The 14,458-nt window shown below is 36.8% G+C and overlaps 1 protein-coding gene across 3 annotated transcripts in view; it reads right to left on the bottom strand.

The window, feature by feature from the left end:
• The window catches only part of ppp1r16b (protein phosphatase 1, regulatory subunit 16B), an 86,707-nt gene that overhangs the window by 49,555 nt on the left and 22,694 nt on the right, over nt 1-14,458 (bottom strand). For 2 of the 3 annotated variants that reach the window (XM_032550370.1, XM_032550372.1), the window contains exon 2: nt 4,340-4,761. In XM_032550370.1, coding sequence (XP_032406261.1) covers nt 4,340-4,607 — 268 coding nt within the window. In that variant the 5' untranslated portion in view covers nt 4,608-4,761. Of the gene's footprint in view, nt 1-4,339; nt 4,762-6,038; nt 6,194-14,458 lie in introns of those variants that run through there. The other variant, XM_032550371.1, reaches the window with a different exon arrangement.

Below are 14,458 nucleotides of genomic sequence, written 5' to 3'. Positions count from 1 at the left end.
ATGTCTCCTCTCTGGCTGGAGAGTTTACTCCCAGAGCTCCCAGAGCGGAAGTACTAATGACAGGAAAACAAACACACTCACAGAGACACACACATCCATTAAATATGGACCACTGCATCTACACAGATACAGTTTTTAACACTTTTAGCTGTTTTAATGCTGTGCAGCTCTGAAGTTCACAACAAACAGCAAGTGATTCAATTATAAAGAATGCATACCAAAAACAAGCATTATGTCAACACTGAGAGCAAAGGCAGGAAGTGGAGAATTACAGGAAGCAACCCGTCTACTCCTCCAAATCACAGATTAAATGTGAGTCTCCTTCTGCGACTCATCTCATTATAGCCTCAGTACAGTCAGCCCCAGGTCGGTGTCTCAACCTCTCTGTTTTGTTTACATTTGACTAAACACCCTGAAGATGCCATCTGCTGCAGCACGTGGGCTTTTAAAACTTTTTATTGGAGACATGTTGTGCTTTAATGACATTTTAACCATACAGAAATTCATGTTTAAATATTTATTAGCTTCTTTCTTACTTGTTTTTTTCTTTTTCTTTCACTTCTTGATCTCTTTACAAAAACTGGAATTGTCTTTTTGATTTCCATCCTTTATAAGTATCTTTTCTCTGCTTTTAAGTCACTCTGTGAACACAAACTTTGCAAGAAGTTTGATTTTCTTTTAAATGGGTGAGTGTTATATAATTTCCAGACACACAATGACACAGCACAATCAAGTTATTGTTTATATCAAACATAGCCTTAAAGAAATTTGACTTTGCAATTTAAGGCCTTGAAATTGGGCTTCTGTCTCTTTAAGAAGCTCCGACTCTTTCTGACATTCCACCTTCAGCACGTCATCACAACAGTGCTTCTCCATTATGCCGTTTACAACCATTCTTAAGAACGCTGAACTGAGAGGAAGTTTGTATGCTAAACTCAATAGAACCGCAGTTCAACAAGGTGTTTGTTAATTGCTGCTGCCGCTAGTCTGGAGGAGCTGAGAGCAGAGGGCAAAGGGGAAGGATGATCTGTGAGGCAGAAGCTCGGCTTGGAAACTGCAGCTCTGAGGAGAAACTTTGGATAAGCACCTCTGAATGGTTGCCATGGAGATTCAAGGATTTCGCAAACATGCATAAAAGAATCAAACCAACACTCCAGGTATGAAGGAATAACATTATAACACGAAGTAAAGCTCAGAATAGTTTCCAGCACTTTAAAGATGTTTTTTGGCACTAGTGGCCTTTTGGAGCTATTGTCATTTTGAAGAGAGAGAGGAACATAGGGCAGCTGAGTCAAGGACTGTCGCACCTATAAATGGGGCACATGCTATACCTTCCACGACAACCACCAACACACAATGACTTCTTTTATTTTAAGAGAAATGTTTGAACACATTCCCACAGTAATTCCTTTAACTACTATTTTTTCCTTTCTTTACATAACCCTAACTGAAATTATGAACAAATGAAATGTCGTCTCTGTTGTGAAGCATTTCTGTAAAACAGGTCGGCCTGCCATGCACAGTCTGCTGGAGCAGCACAGCGTGTGGAGACACGACGCCTGATCGAGCATTTGGGGACCAGAGAGAATGAGAGGGAAGATTATCAGGCTCCCGAACCAGCCAGCTGCCACTGGAGCTGTGTGGGCAACACTACATCCTGCCTGTCTTCCTTCTGCTTTTTATCTCCATGCCTCTTTCATGGTCACCCTCATTAAACAGAAGCGGTAGCAGACGGTTTTGTGCCCAGGCACTGCCAGCAGGAAGGAGAACTGACAAAAGCTTCTGTGTGTCAAACATGCAAAAACCGAGCCAAGAAATCTACTCTCAATGTGTGTCAAGTGTGAAAATGAAAAGTCACATGCATAAACAAAAGTAACTTTGTTTAAATATACAGGATATACTGCATATGCAACATCCACTTCCAGTTTAAGGTTTCATGAGAAGTTTGAAACCACTAATAAAGAGATTAACTCAAAGTTGTTTGAGGCAGATGAAACTGCAGTTCATGAAAAATGGCAACAGAGCTTAGAAGTAAGAATTAAGAGAATAGTGAGCTAAGCTTTAAGACTGAGAAAAATATTACACAAAGTGAAAAATAATAAGATCTCTGTACAGTATTTGGATTGATACCCTGCCCAAATTCATATGAAAACCCTTAAAAGCTATTATGAAACAATACTACAGTGCTAAAAAGAAAATCCACCCAAGGGCTGTTTTGCACAGCTCTCTTAAGGTTCCTAGCACAGCATTTCAAAAGGTTATAGTCTGGACTTTGACTAGGCCATTGCAACACTTTGATCCATTTAGTTTTTTGACATTTGATTGTAGATTTACTGCTGAGTGTGATCATTGTTCTATTTCATGAGCACCTTTCATTCCCTCCCCCCTGTGCTCAACAGAATGAGGTGTTTGGTTTTTATCTTAACATCTCATCTGTTCAGGCTCGACTTCACAAAACCTAAATTATGCTTCTCTCTAAATTATTTTTAGAGAGAAGTTTTCTCCAAGCAACATTTTAACTTCCATAGTTATAAGTCTGCAACAGATTTTCTCAGTAATCTGTTTATATAGACAGTAAAACAAGTAAAACTTAGTGACCTATGAACACAAACTGATTCAAAACACAATCTGTGTTTATTTCTTTTCATTTAGCTGTAACGTCTACCACAATATGTTTCCCAACACAAAACTATATTTGTTCATTTGGCCAGTGCTGTATGTTGGACCAAAGTTAAACTATGATAAAATATTACCTTTTTATGTCTTTTAAAAAATGTGCAAAAATAATGTAGCAACTTTAAAGTACTTGTTAGTCTGTCCTGTCATGAAAGAGTGCCTTTTAAAGCTCTCTGATGAGCTAAATGCTTTGAAATCATCTTCCTTTGGTTTTCTGTGTGGTAATAATCCCTAAAAAGCTGCACCTACATCTAAATGTTTCCCTCCTTTGAAGTGGACATAGATTATTAATTAGCCTTGTGTGTTTTTTCCAGGCCAAACTGAAGACTCAGAGGAAAATTGTAGCTGATAGGCTAAAAGCCCTAAAGTGAATTGCACCCAGCAGAGCAGCCCAACAACACTCTTTAAATGTTCCCTATACCATTTCCAAAAATCAATCCGACACCACAACTCTAGTAACAAACAACAGGGTCTCTACCACAAACGGCATTTCACATTCCTCAGCTGATGTGCATGTGTCTACAAGTAAAAGCAGCTTGTCCTGTTATTATAATTATTACGTAAATAACGCAGCCTTGCGGTGGCTTTTAAATCTGTTGAGACAGTTTGCAAACAGAAAGGATAATAGTGCCACTGTTTGTTGTGATTAAAAGAGATCAAACCACTTTCAGGTTAAAATGACATTACATTAGATGTCATATATGAAAGATAGCAGCATGTTATCATTTATCCATCACAGACTCGCTGCCAAAGCATCGTGGGACAGGATCTACTGGAGGAAAACAATTATTATCTCCAAACAGAGGGGGATTTTTTAATTAAAAGACTGGCAGAGTTTCATCTCAGTGTGACAACTCCATTATTCTCACAATGATAAAGCGGACTTGTGGCAGAACAAATTTCCAGAAGCTTTTTCAGCGTGCAAGCTGAGCTAATTGTTTTCCTGACATTTTGATACCTCTGAACAAGGCGCTCAGTTCAGGAACAAAACATGACGAGGCATTTTAACACGAGAGGCACTGAGAGACCTGATATCGATAACCAGATAACAAAAACGTGATTTTTTTAAATTTTCCAATCAGTGAATGAATCATACATGAACACTTCCATAATTGCTGACATTCTTAAATCTTTGTATGTCAATGAAGAAGAAGAAAATCTAAAGTTAATTATTTTGAGTAACAGTGAGAGGTCTAAAAATGAAGGTTTAAGAAAATATTTAGATAGCATGTACTGAAGACATGCTATAACACCTTTATATTCTGTAAATAATGAGCAGACAAAATTCTGAGGCTCTCTTCAGATCCTGCAGTGTAGTAAAGGGAACTGCTTTATCAATATATTTTCTAATATAAAGTTAAATCAGCTCTTCTTTAAAATCCATGACCATTACATTTGTGAAGTCTGGCCTGAATTTTGCACATTTCCATATTTTTATTCTGTTTGTAAAAGTTCAAAAATAGGAGTTTCAGTGATTTGTATGATGACTAAACCAGATGATATTTGAAAACCCACACACAGTTTAAAACTCTCATATAATATAAATGATTAAAGACCCACTTGCAGTAGAAGAATAGAAGATTATAAATTATGTAAGTTATAGTTCTTCATAAAAAAATTATTAAAATGTTTATTAATTTCTGCAATTTACAACATCAGTTACCTTCATCGGGATCGTTCCTGGCTGAAGCCTCCAGAAGAGCAACGCTAGCAGCGAAGGACACCCGTCTCTTGGCCTCTGACTGCTGAAGGCTGTTTAAATTACGACTCTTCTTGTCGGCCTTCCTCTTCTTGTTCTGCATCTCCTTCTCGTACACGGCCCACCTCTTCAGCTGCTGGGTACGGCGCTTCTGAGCCGTCCGCAGCCTCTCCAGACTGGGCACCTTGTCCAGCTGCTGCAGCTCCTGGATCAGCTCCAGGTGGTTGGCCATGCCTCTGGGTGGGATGGATAGCAGCGGCGGATGATGAGGATAGTTATGGTGAACGGGGGGAGTTGCTGGGAAGGTAGGATTCTAGCGAGGTCTACACCTTCGGCTATGGCCTCCTCCCTTTATCCTCATCATCCTTTCATCACCAGTAAACGACCTGAGAGAGCAGACAGAGAGAGAAAAACGTGTTATTAGATATCACACAGAATGTTCATAAATAACTGAGATATGCCATCTTGTAAGAGTATTCAAGCTGTTTGAACTTTTTTCAAAATTTGTCATGTCACAACTACAAACTTCATTGGATTTTACAGGAGTTTCATGTGATAGGCCAACTCAGAATTATAAACCAAAACAAAAGTGACACATGGTTTTATTTTTTCCACCAATAATAGTCTGGAAAGTGCAGCATGCATTTGTTTTCAGCCCCTTTGAGTTTAACCTCTTTCACTTAAATTTCAGCAGGAAGTCCTCTACGGTATGCCCCCAGTAGATTTGCATTTCTAGACCCTTACGTTCAGATGGAGTGGGTCTGTGGGCATACATTTTCAGGAATTGCAACATATTTTACCTGGGCCATGAATATGTATCAATCTAAATCATTACACCTCTGGCTCTATGCTTTTTGTTTTATTTTCTTGCTGAAATTTGGACCTACTCTATGTCACCATAGGCAGGATGTGTTCAAGGATTTGTCCAGTCAGTTTTCTGTCAGTCATGTGTTATATGATGAGGAAAATCACATATTTATTTTGTTCCAATGAGGTAATTTCCTTTAAACTCAGATATGTGGAGCCCAAGATTCATGGCTGTGAAATTTTAACAGATTGTCCCAATGTTTTGGCAAGAAAGCGACTGGTTCCACTGGTTGTAATCAGGGTGTTAGACTGATGCTATATACGTATGTACACCACACTTTTCAGATTGTTAATTGTAAAGAAATGGTAAATTGCTTTCTCACTTATTGAAAGTCTACCTGCAAAACTCTGGATGATTTTTCCTCCCAAAAAGAGAAAAATATGGTTTCAGAAAAAAAAAAATCATTTTACAACAAAAAAGAAAAAATATTCATCTTTATTACTAAACTGATCACTAATGGCTACTACAAATGTTTGTTCACTTTGCGAGCTTTTACGGATCTGACAGCTATTCTTCATCATGGTTAACCACTTCCCTAGAGCTGGAAGCACAGCACAAAAAAAATTATAACTGGGGGGAAGAGTGCTATGTCGAGGAGCAGAAGAGCCGCAGAGGAGATAATTTATTTTTCTAATTCAGAAAAACAGTTTTCCACCCTCTTTGACAGGATGTCCACTAAAGCGTTTGTGGCAAGTGAGAGCTTCAAGGGAAGCTGGAGAGAGATCAATCAAACTATATGGAGGAAAGTAAACATCTAAAATATGAAGCCATAAGACTAAACAAAATGTCCCTTACCAATCACAAATGCCGAAATCACTATTGTAGAAAAGCTGATGAACATTTCCTCAAGTCTGCAGCTGCTCAGTAATGAAAACCACCCAGTTATCCAGTATTGAGAGACAAATTGTTTCACAAAGCAACCAATAACTGCCTCCAGTCTGCCGTCAGACTCATGTTTCCTCTAGACCTCCTACCTAACTGCTAAAAACATGGACAGGAAACACGCTGAACAATCACTTCCCACAGCATAATTTTCAGTTGTGGGGGTAACGTTGCACAAAGTCTATGTCAGGTTTCTTTTTTATTCTGAATCTACAGTAAAAAACACTCAAAGGTTCCACAAATTGAACTATAACTTAGGTTTTTTTCAGGGTCAAGATGTGAGAATGTCCTTGACTTTTTCCTAACAAAACCTAATGTTCAAATAAATGAGAGAGACACAAAGCTTTTATGCAACAAATGTATTTGACATTGCAAATGATTCATGTGGACCTGGGTCACAACCTCAAGGCCAAACACATAAAGATTAGTAGCAGGGTCTCAAATTATTTCTGCAAATGCAGTTTGTGTACTAGATTTGTACAAGAAATCTAGTAAACAACTACATTTTTACAAGAAATAAAAAAAATAATTACAACTGGTTTAAGTAGCTACAGTATTTTGTCCTGGTTAAGTGAACTACTTTGTGGTCTGTTATGCATGAGATGTAAAAGCTGATAAAAAAAAATAAACTTACTATTTTAATAGTTTGGATTCTGACTGGACTTGTGGAACTAAGTCATTTCAACTTACTGGTGAAGTTTAACTCACTTGTAGAGAATTTTTTAATCAAATTAAAGGAACTTCAATTTGAGTGTGCAAGGCAATGGGGAAAAAAATAAGATATTAACAGCTAGTATTTTGAAGGTGTTAATATTTTGTTTTTTTATGTTTGTTTTTTTGCCTAAGTAAAACTGAGATCTTGTGTTCTTTGTTTTCAAAGATCTTTGTTTTCTGCAGCTAGAAAACAAGCTAACATTCTTGTAAATTAGGGAAAGTGTAGGTGCCTTCTTTCAGCCAGCTGCTTAGCAATGTGCAGGAAAAGATGTGAGAATGGATTTTTTGTATTTCTATATGCATCATACGAGCAGAGAAAAGGCCTGTGACTTTAGCACTTTACCTTGAAAATGTAAAAAAAAAAAAAAACACTTAAAATTTCTATAAACTTTTGAAACAAGAAATTGGGAAATTAATTAAAAGAGATTAAAGAAAAAAAAAAACTAACATAAAGCAACGACATCCAAAAATAATTTTCAGATTTTAGGCAACTACTTCTCCGCATTGTCCTTCCCTTTAATATCACCTTGTCTCTCTAATATTATTAAATCCTATAAAGCCCCTGCACTGATTTTGAAAGCATCACACACTATTTCAAGAAAAAAAATAAGATATTACCTGAACTCATAAATAGTTATTTTCCTTTTTGTGCTCTCATCCATTCTGCAGCATAAAGACAGATTCTTGAGCCTATTTTAATGCTCCATTAGCGCTAAAGAGGAAAAGCACCATGCTGAGTGAAATAGACTGTTTGGAAGATGATGTTTGGTGCTAAGAAAAGGTCACATACATGCTCTGCACCTGAATTCACCTGGAGTATATCTCATGCTAAATCAGAGAAAATGAGAAACACATAGCCGAGAAAATGTTTCTCTTATATTGTTCAAGAACAAAGAACAAACTGCTTTGAGGTGAAGTTCTAAATCTTTGATGTTATTTAGAAAATGTAGGGCTCAAAAAGAAAGATAATCTTCACAATGGGGGCATTTAGAAGCCCACTGACTTTAAATGAGCTTCCCTAACAATAAAAAAAAGTCTCTGAATGAGTATCAATGCATTATTGTGATTTATGAATAATGCAGACAAATAAATTTCTGTTACTCAAACTGGCTGACTATAAAACACCTCACATAAGATGATTTATTTCATTTTATTTGAAGAGGTTAAAATTGTCACCGCTGCATGGTGATCAGAGCAGACAAAGTGAGTTAACTTCAGGCAGGATGAGTGATGAACAAGGAGGCGGTCAGTGTTTGCTATGACTGTCTTTGACGGTCAAAACCATCAATGCTGGGAATTCAAAAACCAGGAGCGACTGCTGATCGAATCAGAGGGAATCAGAGCAGAGGTAATGATGTTACTCACACACAAACACACAAGTGAAAGTGAAGCCAGGGCCGCAAAAAAAGAATGAAAGACACAAACAGACCCACACAGAAGAAAAGCTTGAGCAATAATCCGATGCTGATATTCAAAATCAGTTGTCATCGTTGTTGGAATCAAAATGTTTTTTTGCATCATTGGTAGCTAATAAACAAGTATCAACTTCCTACAGGAATGAATGCTGACATGTGGTCATCATTTATTCACAGAAGCTGATTTTAATGAAAGAAATGCTTAAATAATAAATCATGCTAAAATTTGAAGAGATAAAAATTTCAGACCAAATTCAACAAGATGATCTTAGTTAGCATTTCTGTGCTGAACTTTATGCTAAGTAGAACAAACTCTAGAGAAACGATCTGCCTGCTCCTTTCTCTGGTTTTTGTGGTTGGTAACATGATAAAGTTGTTTATCAGGAAAGACAAAGGTTCCTCGAATGTTACATTTTGCTGTTTCTGTTTTGGTGATATTGCTTCACTTTGCCAAATAATTATTCACTTTTTTTTAATTTTCTTTTTTACTACATATCATAATATATATTCAATATTTCAACACGCTGGATTGTTGTGAGGATTGAAAACAAAAATCACTTGCTGAACAAATGTTCGGTTCTTTTCTAATTTCTACATAAACAGAACAAAATAATGGAAACTGCTCAGTAGATTAAGGATGGCCAATTATGTCAAACATCTTATCATGGTTTTTAATACAACTTCAGTAAATAAAAAAAAAAAAGAATTCAAGTCAACAAACGTTTCAGAACAGATTTAAAGCCACTTCTTCATGAGCTGCTCAAAGTAACTGAAAATTAATTATTGCAGCATCAATATGCACAACACTACGATTCCAAAGGATGATTAGATGTAATAAAGTCTGATGGTGAGGAAAAAAGTAGGAAAGCAGGGGACCAACACCTTCTACCTAAGAAATATCTAATACTGTATATTGATGCAATATTAAACCAGGCCAAATTTTGTGTTAAGGCTTATTTACTACCATTGCTTTCAAGCTTTAAAAACCCGATAAACTACCTGAAGACTACCCACACATTTGAAACCTAAGAGTGTAGGACGAGACTAACAAAGTTTTCCAAGAACAACAGATTTTTTTTTCAACAATAACCTCCTTCCATCTGGCAAACTAAACATTGTGTAACCACACAGCGGCAGACAAAGAGCTGAAGTAAACAGCAGTGTGATCGCATGCTGCGACACGGGGAGTAAAAAGAAATTTCCATTTGATGACTCGACTGATGGGCCCACATGCTGATATGCAGCTTTGTTTCCGTTAGATTAAAAACAGGTGAGGAGTTAAATTTAGACAGCACAGCTTTTGTTTCCCCTGTAGGTAAAACAAGAATTCGGTAAGTAATTTGCAAATTCAGAAGCAGTTTATTTTGCCACTGGCTCTTTAAAAGTGCTTCAAAAAAGACGTGAGACAATGAAAAACCTGACATGATGTCATGGCAAGAGGCAAAAATGAGCTTTTTGATGTTGTGTAAAACAGGGGAGCTGTAGGTAACTGTAAGCCCTGCAGCGACCGCACAGCCGTTACCCGAGGCAAAGGCAGCAAATCACAGATTGACCTCAATCAGCTCCCTGGCTGCAGCCATGAACGTTCCCATGCACTCACTTTGTGTTTTATATTATTACGTAAAAGCCCAAATCTAAATGCAATGCTGATTATCCTCTGAAAAAAGCAGGTCAGACCATGGGCACAAAGCTGCTGCTATCAGTAAACAGTTCCTGCTCAAAGAAACCTCAGAAAAACAGTTGCTGGGCATTTTTAATGGCTGTTTTGTTTAATCTGCCTTCATAAATTGGCAGCTGCAGAACACAAAGCTTTGTTGTGATCAAGGTCAAACAAAATGCAAACATCGCTACGGACAATAATGAATATTAAAATAGTAAAATTAAAAAGCTTCTCTACATCTTCTCCCATCTTCTTTCCTATTGACTGTGTTTTTGACATTTATTGGCACCCATGGTAATGATGTATAAAAAGTATGCAAATAAAAGTAGCGTCTATTTAAGTGGCATGATATCACAAAAGTAAAAGTAAGAAAACTCCTACCTATAATTTAAGCTCAATGAAGAAAATAAAATACACAATAGGATATACTTTTTTAACAAAGTACCATAAAATTGATGTCACTGAAAAATGTTAATATTTATCTTAGTAATCAGAGAACACTCAGTGTGTTTTTCACTTCCTGGTTTCCTGGTGTATAAATATGACACAAAGGTCTATTTTTCTTTGGCATGTTCTCCTGTCTTTCGCATTTTGAACAGTGTCTCTCATGTCAGGGTACAAATTAGCTTATGGGAGAGTGTAGGAAGGAAGATAAAATCTTATCCGAAGCTCACCTTTGGAGAAACACAGTGTCTTGGCGTCACAAGATCTCCATAGCAACCATTAGACTCCATCAACGTGCCAACCTGATGTTTAGCAGCCTATTCTGTCCTTCCATCTCCAATATAAGCATGTCAAGTTTTCTACATTAACTGGAACAGCATAGGTACTTCAGGGCAGGTGTAAGGCTGAGCATTTGAGTGAATACTCTGCAACACAGTCAAATAAATGGCTCATTACCAACATGGTGGCATGATAACACACTGAGTAGGTAATCAAGCGTTATTGCAGCCGTGTTAGAGCGTCTTAAACAAGCACTACATGCTCTTGAGAACTGGAGTCCAGCAGAAAGCAAAATATGAACATATGGAAAAGTGGAGGACTGGTGATACTGTGGGCCTGTATTCAACATGTCGTCTTAAGAATCCCTGGATATTTAAAATCTAAATCTGGTGTGTTCTGTCACCATCAAGTCTTTCAAGAGGATGGTGAAAAACAACACAAATGTGATTCATCGTAGATAAAATCAACCAACTTTCATGGCCATCTCAGTCCTCATCTGTATCCTCACATGAGAGGTGCTCTGATAACAAGAGAGCATGTGAGAGGAAGTAGGACAATTAAGAGATTGTGGGAAGAGGAATGATCAAACATTCCTTTCTGTTTATGTTAAGGCATATAAGACTGAGCACTGTCTTATTTGCAAATGTCTTTATAGCAGAGGTACCAACAATTGTGGCACCGGTTATTCTATAAATAGAAAGTTTTTTTCCCACTGAATTAATTTACTCAAATTAAAGCTTTTTTTTTTCCAAAGATTTTCAGGGAGAGATCATGCTCTTGCAGTAAAAGATGAATTCCTTTGAAGACCTTTCACCAGGGGACCACTAATTGTGGAGGTTGCTGTATATTTTTACCTCAGCTATAATTGACCTGCTGGTTAAGTCCGCCTGTTTCTCCAAGATTACAACTGTAAAAAGAAAGTCTATTGTGAAACAGAGACAGGCCCCTAAACACACAGTAGAAATGCAACATTTCTAAGCCGGTGTTTTCTTCCAGTCATAGAGCTTTTTATTGTAGCTAAATTTGCTGATTGATGAAACTGAACAAAGCACAGCAGATTACAGAGGCTCACGAAGCATTCACGTCATTATGATCCATTTTCATCTCATTGACAATTATACTGAATGATTTTCCACATATATGAAGGCCAGTCCTTGCTTGTCCGTTAGACTAAGACTGTGATATTGAAACTTAAAACAGTAAGTGCATGAGGGCGTCTTTACTTTTACATTTTTTTTATTTTCACACATCAGCTAAAGTGAAATTGATCCAGACTTTCCATCTAAAAAAATATGATTTCGCAAGGACGGTCATAAACTATAGAAACATAGATAATAGCGTTGAGTACATCAAAACACAGATGAGCATTAAAGCACCACAGGATTTCCTGTAAACCTCTTATGAACACTAACTGCCCGGCTGAAATTCGGTCCACTCTGTGCTGTTTTAGTGATCCTATTAGTCTTGAGAACCAAAAAATAAACCCGATGAGGTCATTAAATCTATTCAAAGTATCCAGGATTGAAAAGAGCTTGTTCTAAATCTTGTTCAAATAAAACCTGTGGATTTATAATGAGCAGAAGCTGTTTTTAAAAGTGTTCAGTATGTTTATAGTTAATACTGATCAAGTTTCATTAGTATTGGCTGGGGATGCACAAAAAAGAAAACATTTTGAAATTTTAGTTTGGGAGCAGGAATCAAGGATAGTAAGTCCATAGCACACAAAATAAATACTCCTTAGAGATTTGGTGACCCCAGCATGCTACTATTTACTACATTTCTCTAACAGCAAGCATGAAAAACTGTAACGCACTCTAAATGTGAGTGCTCATTCAGTGTTAATTGTTACAGATACAGTTGTTTTAGCTCTTTAGCTCTAATTATTGCTCTGACCGTACATCTGATCAGCAAATTCCACACTTACTAAAATTTCTTTAAGAGAAATGACCCTAAGAGCAATACCATATTTATATCGGAGGAGACAGAAGGTAATTAGTAGCTAAAAGATCCAAGAATCTCAAATAAGTAAAATATTAATTGGAAAAGTTCCATTTTCTTTCATTTATAAAAATTAGTACATGCCAGTAAATGTGGAAACTAGTTATATCTAATAAAGTAATTAGTATTTAATTGATTAACTGTTCGATTATCCTACATTTTTGAAGTGTTTAATAATCTCTTGCTTTGGGGGTGCCAATACAAGTTGGCAGTGTTGAAATAATGACACGTGTCAATGGATGCTTTTCAGTTTCTCATGCGCAGACAGCATATTTTATTTTGCTTTGTGATGTGTATTTTTATAGTAAAACCTTTGGGGTCAAACTTTTGTTTCCCAGCATGAACCTGAAACCACAAAAACAATGACCATGGACCTTGTGCTAAAAGAAAATTATAGTAAAACACAAAAATTCACAAAAACAAAATATTATTGTTGTATGACAATCATTGGGTATGTTAGGCATAATCGTTGAAATTACATTTTCCAAGTCGACATTTTCTTTAGAAAAATGCCTGAGAAATCTAGTCAGTTCATGACAACGGTAATAACATGTTGAAAAGCACCACAATTGTAGGGGTTTGGATTAAAATGTCTTACCCGGAAAACACAAATAAGCAAGACATTTCAAATCTGATGCATCTTGAATGCATCTTCACAACAATTATTTATTCTGAAAAGTACATGATGCTGATGCTGCACTCAGAAACACTTTTTAAGAAGTTCTGTGTGAGCTGTGGTCAAAAAGCATATTAATTTTCACATAAACATCCTCCTTAACATCTGAAAAAAGAAACACTTTCAAAATACATTTCTCTGAAAGGGGAAATTGCTTCCTGACTCCAAAAACACCACAAGAGTTAGAGAACAATGGAGAGAGCAACAGAGTAAATGGTAAAAGGCCATCTTAGTACAAATTTATCAAATTATAAGGCCATATCTTTTCAAAAAGACTTTCAAATTACTTCAAATGGAGCCCACATCTTTTCAGACTCTCCATTCAGTCACTTCTATCCCATTAAGAATGCATGACATCATTTTATAATGTTTTCTTACTGAACTTTCTTCTGACTGTGATAAAGAGCCATAAAGTGGAAAAGCTGACCTTTTGGTTAATACAACTGCAGAAACATGCTGCTGCCAAACTAAAACGACTCCCCTCATGGAGGCTGTGACCCCGTCAATCAGCAGCTGCTCATGAAGAAAACTGAGAACAGAAGGCAGCATGTGTCTGTGTTATGTTCACAGGATGTTCTGCTGTACATCTTGTGGTTGTACAAGCAGATGAGCTAATGCTACTCTGTCTGTAGTAGGTTCGGGAAAAAAAAATAGTCAAATGGGTAAACATGGCATTTCCCAAGCAATAACATGGTGGATTAGCTTGATAAATTACAACTGAAACTGAGATTAGGATGACTACTATAGTGTCACGTTGGTTTCTGACTTCAATGTACGGTTTTAAAAAGTTGTAGTAGTATTTTCCATCATACAGTTCTTACAGTTTAAAGTTCTCGAATGCCAGATAAATGCTATATTTCTCTAGCATTGCCTCTCCCTGCCTGTTATTGTGCACTGCTTTTCAACTGGCTGAAAGAAGGGTAGTACACTTTTCACTAAGTTAAAAGAGAGACAAACTGAGTTGTTTAGAAATATTTCCATAAAATCACCATCATGACATGGAAACTGAAGGAGCACCACTCATCATAATTAAGTGTGGTTTCATAACTTACCATAAAGCAGCCAACTGCAGGCTTGCTACTAGATATGTAACAGTATTGAAAATTGATTATGGTTAACATTATCCAGGGGTTATAAAAATGTGTAA

This window comes from Xiphophorus hellerii, chromosome 20, assembly GCF_003331165.1.
Source record: "Xiphophorus hellerii strain 12219 chromosome 20, Xiphophorus_hellerii-4.1, whole genome shotgun sequence".
In the NCBI taxonomy this organism is placed as follows: Eukaryota; Metazoa; Chordata; class Actinopteri; order Cyprinodontiformes; family Poeciliidae; genus Xiphophorus; species Xiphophorus hellerii.
The sequence above is the reverse complement of the archived record's forward strand: the minus strand, read 5'-3'. Positions and strand labels throughout refer to the sequence as shown.